Source organism: Agelaius phoeniceus, chromosome 2, assembly GCF_051311805.1.
Source record: "Agelaius phoeniceus isolate bAgePho1 chromosome 2, bAgePho1.hap1, whole genome shotgun sequence".
Lineage (NCBI taxonomy): Eukaryota > Metazoa > Chordata > Aves > Passeriformes > Icteridae > Agelaius > Agelaius phoeniceus.
In genome coordinates this window covers 84434704-84454184 of record NC_135266.1, presented here as the reverse complement: position 1 = coordinate 84454184, position 19481 = coordinate 84434704, and the positions used below count along the sequence as shown (strand labels likewise).

The 19481-nt window shown below is 39.3% G+C and overlaps 1 protein-coding gene across 16 annotated transcripts in view; it reads left to right on the top strand.

The window, feature by feature from the left end:
• The window catches only part of DLG2 (discs large MAGUK scaffold protein 2), a 983885-nt gene that overhangs the window by 147786 nt on the left and 816618 nt on the right, over positions 1–19481 (top strand). For 10 of the 16 annotated variants that reach the window (XM_077174027.1, XM_077174034.1, XM_077174032.1 and 7 more), the window contains 2 exons: positions 121–219; positions 18733–18807. In XM_077174027.1, coding sequence (XP_077030142.1) covers positions 121–219; positions 18733–18807 — 174 coding nt within the window. Of the gene's footprint in view, positions 1–120; positions 220–6176; positions 6249–6963; positions 7459–18732; positions 18808–19481 lie in introns of those variants that run through there. The other 6 variants (XM_077174036.1, XM_077174041.1, XM_077174030.1 and 3 more) reach the window with 6 other exon arrangements.

Below are 19481 nucleotides of genomic sequence, written 5' to 3'. Positions count from 1 at the left end.
ACTTACCTAAATTCAAGGTACCCTTTTGTGTGTGCATTATAGTCTTTATGTTTAAATTTAATTGAATTAAAGCACACATCTCAGCTACTTTATTTATGTTTTTTCCACCCTGTTCTTTAGCCTGCAGCTTCCAATGGATCAGAAGGGTCTGGCCAACATGGTGAATGCAACAAGGAGAACCCAACTTTTGAAAACTATGTGGTAGACATGAAGACAAAGGTATTGTCCACTCTTTTTTTTTGGATGGAGAATAAAATCCTTATTTAATGGAGTTTTGCTGGAGGTGAAGTGTGTAGGACGTAGTGAATTCGAGCTTCTGGATTTTTTTTTTATTTCTGCTTAATGGCTGCATGTCCATTATTGCATTTGAATGAGGCTTACAGCTGCAGTCTATTGTGATATATTGCTAGCCCTGGGTATTTTATGCCGACCTAGGCAGGATTTAATTTTTATTTTTATGTACAAGTCTTGTTTATATTGGTGATGGTTCTACAGATTTGCTGATCTCAAGGTGTTTTCATTTTAGTCTATTTTTTTAAGTCCAAGTTGTTGTGCAGTTAGTAGGTTTTATTCCAGGTGTTTTCAGTCTCTTAGTCTGTGTTGTAGTTTCTTTTTGGTCTGGAGTCAGTTTGGAAGAATTTGAATGTCAGAAAAGTGATGATTTTTGTATGGACAGCCTAATGATACCTATCATAAAACTCTGCTGAATAGCATTACTTCATGGCTGTGGTAAGGGGCTGTGTTACACTTCCCTGTCTTGCTGCATGCAGGTGAAGTCATAAGTGTTTCATTATAGTATCTCCATGATTTTCATAGGTTCACAACTTGGCTGGAGCAATTCCCTTGGGCTTAGATATTATTATGTAGACTTTCAGCCTTGGAGTCATTGTGTATTTTTCCTTTTTGAAGTGAAAGAAACTTATTAAGTTTTCTTTTAAAGTAAACAAGCTGGAAACATGATGAAGAGAAAAGAGACATTAACTGAGCTGGTGTGCTTGTGTGGTACCTTGTAGACTTAAGCAATAGTTGTTTCCAACAGTTGAGACTTAGGGATTATTCCTCTTGTCTAAAGCTTTTCCATGCTCTTTATTTCCATTTCTAGATCAATTTACCTGTTCATTATGTTTTAATAATAATCTAATTTTCAAACGTGATTTTCTGCGTTTCTTAGGTTCTTGTGTTCCCAATTTCCCAATCAGAAAAATTTTTGTACCATATGGTAGCGTGGTGGTACTTGATAGTTGAAATGCAAGAACATATATACTCATTGAAATTTGTCTTTATATTTATGGAAGATTTTATTTCTCCAAAGCAAGGAATTATCAAAAGTTTGATATACGCCCTAAATACATTGTCTCCGCGAGGATGTTGTGAAAATCATGGGATGTAGTTGATGTCATCTCTATTTCACAGCATGATTTCTGTTACAAATGGCCAGCTGAGCAATGCACCATCCTCCTACTTAGATCCACTGCAAACCCCGGACTGAATGTTTCTCCATCAGCAATTCTATGTACTACATTTTCATGCTGTTCATATACAAAGTGTACCTGAGAGGAAACTCTGAAAATTGGCAACTCCACTGCCAAACTCTAAGATGTTCAGAGCTGTGAGTAGTATTTTGTCCAGTTCTCAGTACCATGGGATAGTAGATAGCAGATGTTTTGTTTTCATTTCCAGGATCTTGTGGTTTAGTGTGTCAGTTCTCTTGAAAGCATCATTTTGTCTGATTTCTTTTTCAAGTGAGTGTGCTTGAGTGTTAGTGGCTGCTATGACAGTGACACCTAGCTATTTAAGAGTGGCTACATGTTTGAACATATGTGACCAAGGTTTTTAGTTGCTGATGATCAATTGGTTGTTAGATTTACCTCCCCAGGCAGAATGCTCAAGAATGAAAATGAACTCTTCATTCACCATTGATCTTGAGAATTGAGAACCACCTTGGACGTACTGCCCTTGAGTACCATGTGATTCTGTTGCAGGGCATCCCAGCCTGCACAAAGCCAGCAGAGCATTTGTAACTGAAGCACTTCTGTTTGTTTCAGAGTAAGGGATTTCTGTCAAACAAGAAAACAATTATGGATTTGTATAGGAAATAATAGATTGAAAAAGCATTAGGCGTAAGTTTTAAACTAATGGAAGTTGTGGGGCTTTTGAAAGGCTTGCTTGTACAAGGACCTTCAGAGCTCTAGGATGGGTCAAGGACCTCTGCCCCATACTCTGTCATGCTGAAAATTCATGTCCTACAATCCTAGAAATCATATTGTATTCCCAGCTTGCCATACTGCCTTCTCATAGGACCCCAGCTGGTGAGCATGTGGCAATGAGACTGCTGGAGAGGTTGCACTGTCTCAGAAATAGCTTGTTTGGTTTTTCTTCTGGGGTAGTTTCTTGTCTAAAGTGGTGCAAACTCCCACATACTACATAAAGGGGTGGTAAGGTAGGACTGTATTTGGGGTAAGAAGAGAGGGAATCCCCTCCAGAACTGTGCAGCAGAAATTTTTTTTTGGTGGCTGTTGAGCCCAAGGCCACCGTGGGCACCTGGGTGCACAGACCTTGTGGTGAAGGAGTGGAGCTGCCTGTCCACCTGTCCCTGTACCCATTTTATCATCTACCTTCAGGCTTTGAGAGGCAAGGTCTGCTTCTCTACAAAAGGAGAATTCTATTTTTCTTCTCATTGGAAAAACTACCAGCTGGAGAAATTGGTCAGGACTCCAGCATCAATTGTGCTAAATGCAGTGAAATTTGCCATGCACTGGTGAAGGGAATGATTCGTGTTATAGCTTCTGTCTGAGACTCTCTTGGGCCTCAGGCCAGTTGCAGAGCTGCTGCTCTTAGGGCTGCTACAGTTAGGAGGGGAAGAATTGCTAATTTGGTGATCTTTAAATTAACACCAGGACTCCTGGGCTTCTGATTCAGCCTGGGAACTACATTAAAATTCTGAATGACTAAGGTATACAGAACGTGCTTTCTGAAATTTGTATTAACTTATCTTTCTGGATGAAGAAGGATTTATTCTGACATTTCATCTATAATACAGCTTTTAACTACATATCCAGGATCTACAAGATTAGTAGTTTCTGTCTCTCTTTCTCTTTTTTTTCTTTTAAGTGTACCACAAAGCAGCCTTCATAAAGGAACTGTCTCATGAGATTTTACCTTGTAGCATATACTTACTCAGATCACTTGAATCCTGGTGTTAACCTACTAAGTAACCAGTTGGTATCCACAGGAACTGGGTTCAAGTGGTATAAGTGAGCTTTGGCTGTAAAGACATAATTTGCCAACTACATCAATTGCCCTCTTAGCAGATGTAATCAGGAAAGTATTTATTTGTAGCTTGTTGGAATGCAATATAGAACCTGAAAAGAAGAAAGACAATATAACCTGGGAATGTAATACCATCAACAAGTACTCCATAGTACACAATTTAAGATACATTAGGAGTAAATAAACCTTTCTCTATTTTTGTAAGACCATGCGTGTGTTCATGTGTTCTCTGTGTAGGTGCGTAGAGCTCTAAATAGTCACTGGCTAAATTTTTAAGATGCTGACATTACTAGTGCAATGTTAACAGTCTGGTTAGATGCCTCTTTTCTTTGTGTCTGCTCCAAAACTTGGAGCCATAGTGGTCTTGTTTTTCATAATCTCTACTCTTTAAATAAAAGAAAATAAACCAGTTATGCTTAAAAAAATTTTTAGCAATCTATTTTTCTTTACAGTTTTTGCTTTATAATATTTATGTTTCAAAAGAATTTAAGAAGTATTTAAGAAGGTGCATAATGAAAGATTTAAAAAATCAGAATATTTTCTAATGTTTTTAGCTTTTACTAGAAGCTTGCTTTTACAAATATTGAATGCAGTGGGATGTTGCAGGCTCTGATTCTAAATATAGTGGCCTAATTAAACCCTCTGCTTTGGTTATCCAAGTGGAAGTACCTGGATACAATGAAGACTTTAATGCCAGAAAGGATCATTAAATTGTCCAGTGTAGACTGCATTAAAAGACCATCCCATTTCATGCACTCACCTCATATTACTGGTTTTTGTATGACTTAAAAACAGATACCTTGGTAAAATTAGAGAAGAAGGAAGCAGTCAGCTGGGCAGATGGTTTTCACATGGTGATCCACAGAACCACTGGTGTCACAGTAGGAAATAGTTGTTACTCTTCCTATATTAAAGCTTCCCAAGAGTTAGAGCTCATCACAGACGTTATTTTTTACCATCTAAGTTGACTATGAGCAACTATAAACCATGTCTTTTCACCCCAGATGGCTGCTCCTCAATTTTTTTAGTTTTTGGGTCAAGCCTTTCTATAGTAGATTTCAGTCAGGATATGTACATATAAGACGAAGGCTGAAAGAACAGAGGAGAAAATAGAACTAAGCAGTGATATGACCTCCAGAAATTAGAGCAGAAGGAGGTGTTGCTAATGAAGGGTAAAGCACTGCTAATGATTTGAAAATCTTATTCTTGGGGAGACAAAATGAATGGAAAAAGTATCTAGTTGGAGAAACAAAATTAAGCAGCTCAGTCTCTTTTTGGGGTCTGGGATAGGTTGTTAATGGACATGAGGGACTGTGTCTTTGAAGAAACACTAGAGACCCGTTGACATGAGTCATCTGTTGCCAGTCATTGTGCCTTAGAAGCTGTGACCAGGAGCCCTGGCAACCAAAATCAGCCTGTGGAAGTTTGAAGCGGGGGTCTGCATCCCCAAAAGCATGTCTTCCTTCTGTCTTGGGCTATGGGAGATTATGGGGGTAAAAAGTAGGTGGCAGTTATTTTAGGGAGCAAACTGCTCAATTATGTATTAACTTGAGGAGCACATGTGCAAATCCTGCTCTGTTAAATGCTCATTGTCATATTTAATGGAAGGAGGTGGCAGTCAAAAATTGGAGGAGTGCAGGAGGAAGCTTTTTGGTACACTGAGGGAGCTGGGTGAGTCACGTTCATGTAAGCATCCCCAAAGGGTTGAAACCCTCTGTTTTTCAAATAAACTTTAAATAGGATCATGCATTCACTGGGATCATCTCACAAGAGTAGAGTTGCAAGTAGAAGCATTTACAGATCATGCACTTAGAGACCAATTTCAAAATACAGCTCCATATGCCAGTTTCAAGTCTGAGATGAAATTTTACAGCCAAGTCACTCGGTAATTATATGTATGAAATACTTCATACCTTCAATACGTCATACCTCAAGCTAGATAAGCTTGAATTAGAAGAGAACAAACTGTTGGGTGCTTTACACTCAAGTGTTAAAATATCTGCTGATTTTAGAGTTGACTGAATTTACTTTTACCCAATAATGCTTAGAGCACAAGAGTGGTTTATGTTACACCATATTAATGGGTTAATTTCCTCTTAAGGAGATATTTAATTTGTTCTTACTTCAAGGATGTTTGGAAGTTTCCTGTCTCATGTAATCTATAGTTTAATAAACTTGTCTGACTGTTTGGCTACTGGACTAAACCTCAGTAGGGAGAAAACCTGGAGGTTCTAGCACAGCCTGTAAATGCAAATCAAGTTTGTTTTTTGCACATGGGTTTGCTCACAGTGAATTAAAGCCTTAGACACAGTTCTAAGTGCTCTGCAGACTTTCTCTTTAAGACGTATCCACCAGGACTTTAATAGTTGGGGGAGGGTTGATTGCTCTCTGACCACATATCTGATTCACTATGGATTTTGTAACTTTGGTAGCAGTGACCTCATTTTGGCAAAATAATATGTGTCATTTACTGAGCGTCTCACTGCTCCAAAAATCACGGGAATATTAGGGTTATAACCTGAGTAATTTATGGAAGAGAGATGACTCTTAAATAATCTTTTATTTTCTTGGAAAGACTTATTTTATTAAAAACATATTTTAGCTCTGAGTGAGAATGAGAGATCCTCAGCAAAGCACCCAGGGGAGATTGTGCTGTCCAGTGTGTTGAAAAGGTGAATTGTAATGTATGGGTGTCTAGACATTTCCTCTTGTTGCTGTCAACAGTCCAGTTGGCTGTATTTTTTTTTCCAGTGAATAGGAGCATTGATTTTCCTCTCTCTTTGGCCAGAGCTTTCATTTTACATATCTTTCCCCTTCTGAGTCTCTTTCTCTCTCCCTCCCTTTTTTTTCCTCTCTCTCTCTTCCTCTGTCTGGAAGAGAGGGAAGCCCGTAAGAGTTGACAGCAAGCTTTCTAACTCAGAATGATTCATGTAAAACACCTGAAAGGCAAGCTCTGCACCAGCATCACTTCAAGAAAGGTAGGGCTGTGGGGACTTAAAGAGTCTGTAAAACTCCAAGCAGAACATAGAGAAAATTAGATAAATAGATTAGGTCTTTGAATCTGTCAATGATGTAAGAAAAGTTTGGGAGAGAATTTAAGGAGTGTTTAAGCTCTGTTGTTAAAGGTGCTTTCTTTTAATTAAAAGTTTGATGTATTTTTCATAGGTGGGGGGAAAAAAAAGGTTCCCCTACAAAGCTTTGAATAATGTATGTAATTTAGGGGTTTTTCCACGGGTGGTAAACTATAATTATATCACTGTTGTGCTGACAGATCCACGTGCATGTGTAAATATGCAAATCCTGGTTCTTTCCCCTGACTGATTATTTTCTGCTGTAGCTAAAGTTCGCCTTATCCAGCTGTTATTTATATTCACTTCCCAAATCCGAATCTGACCCAGTAATTCTGAGCAATTGTAGCTGTGACGCACGAATTCTCACACACACCTTCATGTTTCAATCATGCACTTCCAGCAATGTGTGTTTGTAGGAATCATGCTCTTAATAAAACCCCTTACAACCCAAAGCAGTTGTTTTGGCAGAGAAGTGACAGCACTGTGATAGATGGGCCCGATAGTTGTGTGTTTTGTGCTTGCTCTGAGTTAGTAGGGAAGAGGAGGGAGAGAGCGAGTGAAAGGGGGGAGGAAAAAAAAGACAGGGAAGGAGAGAGCGGGAGGGAGAGAGATTGAGAGAGAGAGAGAGAGAGAGCGAGAGAGAGGCTGAGAGAGAGAGAGACTTGGCAAGGGAAATCTTATGGGTATACTGAAACAGCAGATCAGAATTGTGAAACCAGAGCTAGGGCTGAAATGTGATGCTTTTGCTCTTTTGTGCTTGTTGTGGTTCTCATCTTCCCATTTAGAGGGCTGCATACCATTCAACAGCATATTTTGATCTCAGATTGAACAATGCAGCAATCAAGCCTGATAAGCCACCTGGAAGTTTTGCTTGAGACGATTTCTAGTGGGTTTACTGATCCCTGTGAGCATCATGACTGCCTTTAGCATTGTGGAGGAGGACTCGAGTTTCTTATGAGGGCCCCACTTGGAAAAGCCGGCTGTGCAGATTCAAGCCTCCGGTTCTGTTCATGCTATTCAAAAGCCTTTCCTCACCCTTGCTGATTTATTTTTATGATTTACATACACTCCTGTGGAGATTTACAGAATGGATTGTCTGTGCATTGTCACGACCAAGGTAGGACTGGAAACATTGCTGTTCTGTGTACATATTTCTCTGCTATTTTTCTGTTCCTGTAATTAAATAGATTGAGCATGTACTGTGTCAGGTTGCAAGATAAAGTGATGAATAAGCTTTGCTTCCACAAGCATTTTGTTCTCTTTATCTGTAGATTATGCAGTTTGTTTCTATATGACTTTCTAAATTATATGGTTTTTACTTATTTTTTACTAGCAAAACGAAAAGGATTTCATATTTTATCTTAGCCTATGCTTGTGTCTATTAATAACTCTAGCAACTAGAGCACTTTCAGAATACATGGTATACTGCACATATTTTCTCAGCTTATCAGTTTATTCTGTAAACTAAAGAATAATAAAGAAAGGGGCATTATATGGGTCCTAGGATTTTAAGGGGGCCAATCAGATGTAGTTTAGATAGTCATGGTGTTTCTGATTGGAGAGATGCAAGTTTCTTGTGACTTATTGTGGCTTTTTTTGGGAAAAAACATAGATTACTTTGCCTCTGTAGGCCTGAAAAATAAAAATGCCTAGGTCCCAGTTCAGCACTCTTATACTGATTTTAGATCTAGCTGGACTGTTTGGAAACAGTCCTTCTAAATTATTTTTTCTGAACATGAATGCAGACAATTTATTTTCCACAGCAGTGGCATTAGGCTAAGGACCAGGGTTAGGGACACTTCCCAACCTAAGGATCTGGTGTAGGCTTAAGCTGAGTGATTCCTTGAGACATCTTCAAACTTATGAAACTAACTTAATATTAAATGGCAGGGTGATGATAAGGGAACTCCCTTTCTGTTGCTACAGGGCAGGCAGCTCAGCGCGTGTTTGCAGCCGCCTTTGCACGTGGTGGTGGTGGGGTTTGTAAGGAGCAGTTAGCAGGGGACATCCAGCTTTGGGGTTCAGCACAGTGCTCCCTGTTCTGCCTTACTTTTTCTGAATTTCATAGTTTCCAGAGGACTTGCAAAATGCCTGCGGTGGCCATACCACCTGAAGGCTGCACAAATGATAAGGCAAAGCAGGGGTTAGCACTGCTGGCATCACTGCTGGCATTTTTTGCGTCACAGCTGTGCAGAATGGGGACACCCATGTGTAGCATGGAGAAGGGCAGGAAGATATACCCTGGGTACCCATGGGCAGCAGAGATGGGCGGTGGGTGGCCACTGCAGAGAGCAGGGAGCGCGGTGAAGCCATGGAAACAGATGCCAGCTGTCATTCCCATCTTGCTGGTGGAGAAACCCATATGGGAAGAGAACAAGAGGTGAATGAGGCCACAGAAGGAGGATAAATTGGAGGAGGCTGTGGCCTCATTCACTTCCCGTTCTTTCAAGGTCCTCCTGGCTCCCACAAGCTGTGCTGAATCTGAGACTATATCCTCAATCACCCCTGGAGCAGAGCAGGGGCACTTGGGGGTATCTGTTGATGCAATACCATTGAAAAGCGCTCAGCAATGGAGCTGCAGCACTGCTGAACAAGGCTGAGATGCAGGATCACACTAAACATCCAGTTTTTACATGCTGAAGTGTTGTTTTCCACTTCAAAAGGTTGAAAAGAAGAGCTGTGATTGGAGACTAGAGCTTCTGGGTGTCTTGTGCAGTGGGGACCTGCAGTTGCATCCGTGCTTTGCCTAGAGAATTTGGGATGGAGGTGCATAGAAATTGGATTTGGGGACAGGGGAATAAGTCAAGTTTTAAGATGGTGTAATTGGAAAAGAACATGCCCCAGTACCTTTTTGTTTTTTTTTTTTAATATGTCAAGAGACGTCACTTATTTATTTCCTGAATTGGTGCTGAAAGTTTTCCTCTGAATATTTTCCCAGGGCCTTCTGGGAAATAAAAAACATGGATTCACTGCCAGCTCACTACTGCTGCTGCCTTGAGCAGGGCTCCCAACTCCATCTAAACACATTTTTCCTTTCAGCTTTTCTGTCTCTTGAATCCAACACTGAGTGTCTGAAATGATCTCAAAATCAAGCATGTGAGTGAGCCTCAAATATTCAACTCCAGATATTCACTCTTGGCTGCCAATGTTGGTGTTGGAATGAGATACAATGTGAATTGTACACGTCTCTCTATTTGCAGGCATGTGGAAACAACATAATATCATATGTAATTGAGCTGAATAATGGCAAAAGTCTAGTTTCAGAACACTTTCATATTGCAACAGCTTGAAAACAAAGAAGTTAGTGATTTGCTCATCTTACTTTGGGCCATATTTAAATAGCTGGACTAGTGTTGTATTGGTCCATATCCTGATCTTACTGCCTTTATTTTCATCAGAGTAACTCTCCTTCTTTTAAAGCACCAAATTTATCTGTTTATGCCAATTTTCACTATTATAGTAAAAAGCAGATCTTTTTCAGAAAATATGTTATTTAAAGAAAAATAATTTTGATAAGCATGAATTCTAAAGAGCAATAGTGTATTTATTTTTGACCTCAGATCTGTTAATTGTCCATATATGAATAGCCATTTGTCTGATTTATGCAGATAATTGCCATTCTTTGTCTTGAAAAAGTGGATCTTGATGTCAAAGGGAGTAAATACATCAGGTTTATTCTTCAGATCTTAAGTCATAAAAAGGGAATAAAAGATAAATACTTTGTAAACTGCAAAAGATGAACACTGTTCAAAGAGTTGACATTTTTAACACTTGGTCATTTAATTTAGTCTGGAATTTTTGGTATTTTCACATTATAGAAAATGACATAAATGTTGTGGTGGAGTGAATGTGCCCTTGTACATTGTGTTCAGTGAATCTACAGATCCAGCTTTGAACTCTCCGTGGTAAAAGATGGCATCTAATAAAATTAATTTCTGATATACCTTGCCAAATCTTAACTCCTACTGATGTTTTTTCAGCCAAAGTGTAAAGTATGTTTAAGATAGATTTAAGATATTAATTTGTACAAATTCTTCCTATTTTTATTTCCTTCATTTTTCCATGCATGTCTGAGCACAGAACTACAGAAATGCTGAATCAGTCAAGGACAGCTTCTTATGGTTGTCCTGGTTTATTTTAATTGATCATGTTCCCAGCATAGCATCTTTCCTTTACTGTCACATAAAGCATGTTAATTGGTGGCATTATTTTATCATTAGAAAGAATTTGGTATAAATTAAAGCTTAGGTTGAGCCTCCATCCCAGCGGGAACACCAGGAGTTTTTGAAAGGGAAGAACATTCCCACTGTGCCTCCCAACAGTCAAAGGCAACATGCTGTCCTCTCCAGCTCTCCTTCCATCTATCTGCCTTTTACAGACTCATGAATACAACAGGAGTTGCCACTAGTGAGAAAGAGCATAAATAGCTCACTGTTCCTCACTGTAACAGGAGGTGCTACCCCAGAACCCCCAGTTCTTGGCATCATGTGGCATAGAAAAGATGATTAGCTTTCAGTGGGAAAAAGCCCGAAAGCTTTCTGGCACTAGTTGCTAGAAGGGAGAGCTCAGAGGTGGCACCTCTGCAGGCTTAAAACCCAGAAGTCCAATGGCAAGGCTAGCTAAAGACCTTCCATCAGGACAGAGTTTTTATAACTTCCTGGGCAATCTAGAGTAGTGGTTTAGTATCCTTAACATCAGTAACATCCCTAAGAACTATCAGTGTTGGTTGCCACTTGTATGAGAGTTGTGTTTTGAGGTTTGCTTAAGATCTCAGATTTTATCCTGAGTGCTTCTGTGTTTTGAGAAGATGTACACAAAGAAGAGACACCACTTAAATAATCCAAATTTATTTAAGAATATTAAACCACTTACCTTTTGTGCCTGACTCCTAAGTTCTCAGCACTGAGCACTGGCAGCAGTAGGATTCCTGTGTCCCAGAACTGTGTCTTTCAGTTTGTAAACCAGAAAATTTGCCTTCAGAACCAGGGAGAACACTCAGCTTGAACTTCGTTTTTTAGCTACAAAAATAAATTCCTGCCATCAAAATATTGAAAATTCTGAAACATTTACTTCTTTGTAGAGATTCTTGTTAGCTTCCAGTGAAGTAGAGATTTACACCAGATTACTCACTAGACAGGTCTTACATTTAATTTGTCATTGACCCCTGTGGAGCAATTAATTGAAAATGTGATTATTCACATAACTGGAAAACAGAAAAAAAAATTGGTGGTTTGTTTTGTTTTTGTTTTGTGTTAGTAAAATGCTTGGTTCATTCCACTAGTGAAGAAGTTCAGCATTTTGTTTTCATTTTTGTAGCTTTTTTACAAATTCTGCAGTAGTCTAGTTTGAAAAATTACCAATTTTCCTTCATGGCTGCCCATCCAGCACCTTTTCTAAGAATTTAATTCACACATTTAAAGCAATGAAATAAAGACAGAAGGAAGCTCCCCTATTTTGTATTGGTGCTGAGAAGAAAAGCAGTACGTTTGTTTATGTTGTTAACCTATCCTAAAGCTGAATGTGTACAATTTTGAATGACAAGGTTGCCAGGAGCCAGCAACATCTGTCTATCCTATTTTCTTCTGCTCATCCAGCCATATATATGGAACAGGGGACACCACTGTGTGCACTTTAGGCAAATTCTGAACAGATGTGTCATCAGGACTCACAATATGCATGATGGTCATGGAAAATAAGAAGTTGCAGTGGTCAGTGACAGGACAAACCTCTGGCTTATACCCTGGGTGTGCTATGACTTTTCTGTAGGTCTCTCCCACTCCACACACTCATCACCTCATTTTGTAGCAAGAAGTTAAGGGTAAAGCAGAGGAGAACTATAAAATTTGTCCAGCTAGTTTGCTTCAAAACTATATTAAGTATATCATTATAAATCCCTGTTGATATTATGCTGTGTTTGGGAAATGTAGGAGCAGGTCTTGTGTCCTAGTAGGATACCGTGGATTTTCCAAGTGAGCAGGAGAACACCATTCAGCATTTAGCCTACAAAACCTGATCTCAAAACCAACTCAGTTATCTGGAGGGTGTCTTTAGGACATGGCTGAAGAATGGAAAAATGTGGATATGGCACAACTGAGGTGTGACCTCACTGTTCCAGACTCTCTGATTTAGAATTGCAGCAGAAGCAGTTTCTAGATGTTCGGAGAAGGGCAGAATGGTCCATGAGACCAGGTCATCTGCTGGAGATGAGGAGCAAGTCCACACACTGTGTGCCAGCTGCTGGTCCCACTTTGCAGATGAATCCACTAGAAGGTTCAGTTGAATTAATTATTATTTGGGCCTGACACTAATGCAAATAGCTAATAGTTAGAATATTTATTTATGCTGAGGTGACTTTGTCGTAGGCCTGTTGTCCCATCACTTCTCCCCTCTTTGACTATGTTAATCTGAAAAATACTCAATATAGAGAGATAAAAAGGCATATACTTAAACAACAAGGTTCAGTTTGTTTTGTGGGACTTCCTGAAAGATAGGCTGTATGTGTCTGAGAGTCTGTAGATCAGTCCCAAAATTAGGAAGTTATAAAGCTCAATATAGATACTGAGGTTAACTAGTGCCTCAGGTGTTACAAACCAGTATAATCTTACCAAAACTAACAAAGCTGTGGAGAGCAATACGGCATGAGGATATGATTTAAATTTAGCTGGATATGAAACAAACAAAAAACCCCCACATTTTTGTGCCTGCGTATTGTTAATAGATCTGGGCAACATTTGTTCTTTTTTCTTTCCAAGACTCTAGGCTTTGAATCATTGCAGTTTGGAGTCATAAAATGAGTAGCTAAGTTTTTTTTTGTGCTGACTTTCCTGGCTATAACAAACTGAAAACAAAGGAAACATAATGATTTCCCCCCCGCCCAGAGATTCACATTTAGCAAAGAATCAAAATCTTTTTTTATAGTCATTATTAGGTGCTGATGAGCACTTCAAACTGTGGTGTTTTCCTGCCAGACCCTAAAAGTGTAAGAGTGCTGAATCCATAAAATTTACATGTAATTTAGTAAAGTCTATTCTAAAGTGGTACTTGAGGACAGCTTTGATGACTATGGGTTGGCTGCTGGCTAAACTACACAGGCTTAGAAGAGTAGGAAGATCCTTTTCATTGATTACCATTTATCTTAGCTGGAGAATATGCTCAGGGATGTTTGACCGATGGGGAGTGTATCTGAGTATTTATTTCAAATCTTTATTTACCACTGTTAAATTTTGAAACAATTATTGTGAGCCTCTAGCATTTGGATTTCAGACATTATGAATGTAAACTGATGAGACACATGTTGTGTTTTCTGAAAAAATAAAATCCTTTGGGGGGGGAATTTCAAGAAAATTACACAGAACAAACCAATGTGCACTGCATATGTAATGTCTGGTAATTATATCTTGTCAAAAGCTCAACTTTTTCCTCCTTTATTCTTTAGAAATGTGATAATAGTCCCTTTTCCCTTGTAGTTAATTATAAATTTCAGGAAGAATTAAGTCTGTTAAATTTCTTCTTCCCTTCTTCCCCCTCCCTTGGTCTCTATGGCAGCAGGAGGAATGGAAGGGAATTACTTTGATCTCCATTTCTGGGTGACACTTCATTTCTTCTAAGCACTGACCTTGTTTAGTGCAACTGAAATTTTCAATAGATTTCATTAGATTATAATTTGCTGATTTTAGAGAGATGTCTTTATTGAGACTGGTTATGAGCTATGAAAGGAGAAGGGTGTTTTTTTTTTTATAAATCTATGAAGAGCTCTATAAACTGAGAGCAGAAAATGTTCAATTAACAGCTCAGGCAGATATGGCTTGAGCTCGATACTGCAAAGCAGTGGAGAGCTGCAGAGGTGAGGCAAGTGGAAGAAGACACTGAGCAAGAAAAAGGAAACAAGAGCTTGATGCCGCCTCAATAATAGTGCAGCTTAATGACAGCAGAGCTATACGTCCTTAGCAGGTCCTTTTTCTGATATTTGGAGGACCTGGGTGAAGGTGGGAAGATAATTTCCCAGTGCCAAGGTGAGCTGTATTTTTATGCATTTGGCATAGCTGGAAAAGCAGAAAAGATCTGTCTTGTGGCTCTTATTCTCAACATAAACATGTATTTCTTTTCTGTGTTAATCTGTTTGATACTGCTGTGCAAATTTCTTTCTGTGTCCATTCACCTGATGCAAGACTTCTGGAAAATGAGAAGATATGTGCAGTCAAGGAGAACGGAATGGTTATTTGTGAGTGAATCATTAGGCCAGGGGTATGGCCTGGTATGTTATTATATTTTGCTCAGTCTGAGACCTCTAGTTGAGATCTATGATTTTCATGTCTCCAGAGCATCAGAGAAGATAATTTGGAAGGATGCGTAGGAGTAGCTGAGAGTGTTCCACTGGGATTGACTTCAGCCAATGCTTTTGTTACTTGAGACCTCACTCAAGGACTTGGATACAATTTCTTGTATTTGTATTCCTGGCCATTTCAGTGGATACAAATGGAATATGACCTGTGACTTCTTTTGACTTTCATCAGCAATATCTTCTCTGAGAATGAATATTAAGTGTGATCTTAGAGAGTCCTGCAGTTCAACAAGCCCTGAACCTTTATATTCCTAAATATCCTCTCTGGATTTTGTTCCATCTTCCTGCAGAGCTAAGATCTGCCTCTGAATGTGTCTCCAGACAGAATCATGTTAATATTTGGCCATGCAAATTTGGTATTGATATTGAAATTTTATGTATATAAAGATCTCTCCCTGCCTATGAGAAAGTGGCAATAAGATATACCTACTTGCTCCTGAAGTTGCTCAATACAAAAGAGTTCTTCCTTGAAATCTTCCCCAGAGCTTGCTGAGGTGCAGTTGCATCTCTGTCACCTGAAACCTCTCTTGTGCAGTGCTCCAAAGCTCTCACCTTCTAGTTCAATATTCAGTGTGCAGTTATTTCCCTCTGCAATATTGCTGTGGGCACTGATGCGCTACCACTCTGCATTGTGTTAATGCATTTCCAAATACATTATACTGATGTTCCTAAATAGTGCTGGTAGCAGTCAGTTATTTTAACACCTGACTGAGAAAAGCATGTAAGAAAGAAGTTTGCTTAAGGGCTGCTTGCTAGGAAGGTGGGTGCTGTGCATGGATTCTGAAGGGCTTGCAGCCTTGTTTTTTGTTTCCTGAGATTGGTGCCTTTCTGTCTGCTGGTTACCCCTGGGGTCTGCATTTCTGGAGGTTTGATAAACCTATAGGTTTGGGAATTACATGTGTCAGGGCCTCCAGAGAAGAAACTGCACTGTCTCTAGCTGAATGTGGGGGTAGCATCTCTATCTGACTTTGGTCATAGCTTCATTGCTTCCTGGCTGTATCATTGCTATGCAATTCATCGAGTGTTTGAAGTGTCATCCCAGAAAAAAAGCTGTGAATGATGCTGAATTCAGCAATGAGAATAAAATTATTCTTTTGTGTACCCAAGTCTCTTTATATAAAAATTATATGAGCTGAAGATCTTATTGTGTATTTTGAAGGCTTTGATTTCAGTAAGCTGTGATAAAGTCTCTGCTTGGATGGCTATGTCCGTCACTGTGTAGGAGCTGTCTCAAGGGGAAGCTCAGTGCAGGAGGCCGAGTATCCTCAAAGAAAGGGAGTAAAGCAAGACTCTGGAAATCACTCATTCATGACCTATAGAAACACGGCCCCTCTCTTTCCATTTAAGATGGATAAAAACTTGTATTGGAACATATTCCCCCAAACAGGAGGGCAAGGTATATTTGCACATGACTGTTGGCAAACATGAAAAAACAAACTTGAGGTGCTTCTGTCCTCCCTTGAAGGTTTTCTGAAGAAAGATAGTTTTAAACTATGGATTCTCATCGCTTTTGAGATTTTTAGCTTTTCAGTGTAGTGGTGGGCCAAAGTCTGTAGTTTTTTGATTTACCAAACTCCTAAGCTGAGGTTTTCAGTGTAGTGGTAGGCCAAGGTCTGTAGTTTTTTGATTTACCAAACTCCTAAGCTGAGGAAAATGTTAGCAGTAATAATCAAATTGAGTTAATTCTTTCTACAGCCTGTAAATATTTGCCAATTATTTATTCCTGTGCTTACTTGTATTGCATATGCCTGCAGAATACTTTAGGTAGTGTTGACTTTTTGGCTATTTTTTTTAAATTGGCTTCTCTAGATGTTGGAGCTTTTGGCTATTAAAAAACCCTGAGCATTTAGGAAGAAAAGTGTGACCAGCAGCTGATATACAACCTTATATCTAAGACTTGTTTCAACTAGGTGAGGGTCTAAGATATGAAAGGTGTGAAATGCATTGGTTTTTACACAAAACAAAAAAAAGAGATCATTCAAATAAGAAATAAGCTGTAATTTTCAAAAATAATCCAGCTCCAAATCCCCAAAAAGCTGTAGAAGAAAAGTGTTCAGTCCTTGCCCTTGAACTACATGCATTTCTCAGACAGAACCAGTGCAATGTCATGTTACCAGAAGAGTAATTCAAATATCCAGCTGTGAAAGGTCAAACACTGCAGGTCACCCTACATCCCAGAGGAACAACCAGCACAGCTCTTGCCCTGAAAAATTGGGAACTCTGTAGAACTGCTGCCTCTGAGCAATTCACAGTTACTGCTGTCTCTTTGACCTTTGAATATGCACAAGTGCCAGGGGATTCTAGGCCTTGGGACAATTTAGGTATGAATCTCAAAAACAAGAGTACAATAAGCCCCTCCTGCTATGAGATTTGGAGCTTTTATTTTGCAAAAGTGTTCTCTTAAAAATGCAAGGAGTCTTTTTGAGGAGTCTCCTGACAAAGTTATACATAGTTTCATCAGTGAGATCAGGCTTTTTAATCAGAAAAATGCTTCCAGTCCAAAGCATATTATTAATTACCTTGCCTTTAACTTGCCTTGGAATAAAGAATGTAAGTGTACAATTGTTAAAGTAAAAAATAATTACTAGTGTTTCATGCCGCATTTTTAATCAGAATTAATTTATAGTTTTATTATTGTGATGGGATTACACTGTTTGCTGTTGCATTCATCCCTTCCTTACAGGAGATAACACACACCTGCAGGATTCTGGTGCCATGATAGCAGTGGCTTTTTCAAATCCTTTTAAAAAGGACTTTCTAAACTGTCATCTAAAAATACAACGATTCTTGCTTGCTAGCTGTTTTTTTGAATATTTCTTGAAGTTGTCTAATTGAAAATGTTAAAGATAACCAGTTGTAAGTTTTGGAAAATACAAAGTTTAATCTGATATCCACTTTTTTTCTTTTAACTTGTAAAAGTAGTACTGCACTGCTTTACAAATGTTAACTTTTTGGAGATAAAGAACAAAACACTAGTAGTTTTTAAATTAGACTCAAAACTGAAAATTGTGTGAAATCTAATCATTAGTGTTCGCAGAGGTTTCTATCCTTTACTCTCAGCATGGGGAAAAGAAAGGTGCAATGTAGCTGCTTGTGATATATCAGGCTTAAATGAAAATAAAAAGAAGAAAGCTTTTTTTTTTCCCCATACTACTTCCAGCTTCAGGAAAATACCTGGTTACAAGAGTCCTCCAATTCAGGGAGCTAAATAATAGTTTGACTCTTATGTGAAATGCTGAGAGTAATGGTGGCAGACACCAGAATTTATTCTGAACTTTTCTTCAGGGACTCTGACCCAATCTGCTGTGCAATTCATTCTGATGGGTTCCAAACCTTGGCTGAAATGTAATTGAATCACAGCAAATGCAAAGGAAATTACAGGAAGATCAGCCTGAAGGCCTGATGGTTGCATCTTGCACTGCCATGTGGAATGTTAGATTTTAAATCAACCCCTCACTCTTTTTGTTCTGCAAAGTTTCAGGGAACTGCAGTAGTATTCCTGAGAACTGGAGTATTGGATATTTGCTCATGTTCTCCAGGGACCAACTTGAGGAGCAAACAGAGCGTTCTGTTCAGAAAAGAAACATGCCCTAAAAATTTGGGGCATACTTACTCTTCCTAGAAAATAACCCTGATGGGTGTTTCAGGCTGCATCTATCACTGGTTCAAAGAGGTCATTGTGGAAAAAATGCAGCCTGTCATGAAATGGGGGAAAAAAAAGCCAATCTCTACCTGCTGACTAACGCTCCACTGTTCTCTGAATGCTCCACTGTGGAGGGAAGGCAGATGGCACACGCTCGGGGTTGGGAGTGGATGTCTTTCCATCCACGTAACCCAGAACTTCAATGCAAAATCAATAGACAACTCATGTGGCCTTTTTGGTCCTGCAAACTGCAGATTATTCTTCCTACATGACAGTGGAAAATGACTTTGTGAGGTGTGATGACTACGAGCAAACTCCTAGATGCTCCCTATGGAATGGAGGCCGTCGCGCCTAGCGATTGCAGCACGTACTGTGTTGTGTATAATGCCCTTTTCACTTATTTGCAGCAGAGCCATGGCAGATGCCCATCTCACAAATGCTCAGTCGAAACACCTGCCTGGATACCCATTCAGCACTCTACCGTAAGTTTGAGCCTTTTAATACAAAGATTTGAGGGACTGAATGGTAAGTCTGTGCTTGGAGCAGCCCTGGGCAGGTAAAATTTCCATAATTAATGCATTTGAGAAAGAGCAGTAACGAGTCTTAAGTCTAGACCAAGCTCCTTGGGAAGCCTAAACTGTTGATGTGTTGAGTTGTGGCTTAGCAATTCTTCTCCAGAAGTTCAGACTCTTCAGGAATTTAATACACTCAACTTGGAGCAGTGGGGATTGGTGACAAGCTTGGTATAGGGTGATGATAGAGTCCAGATTAGGTAGTGCAGTTACTGTTGATTTCTGTAACTGGGCCCCAGCTGAATGTGGTAACTGGGAGCCATCTAGATCCAGGTGGTGATGCAGGGAAGGGGAGATGCATCTTTCCTTTTCCACATTCTTATGCAAGAAAGACTGATGATTTCAAGTGCTGTACAGACTATTAAGTAGGAATTTGCCCAGCATAGGTAACAACAGCTTTTGGGATGATGGATAATGAGTTAAACTTGGTCTGCTGAGTTTATAGGAAATTTCTGCTGTAAATGCTTTCCTCCTCCTGCAAATTAGATGACTTCAGTGAGATTTGCTTTTAACTATCAAAGTCTGAGTAATATTTGAGAACGAAAAAAACCTAACTGTGGTCAAGTTGACACTGCTTTGATTTA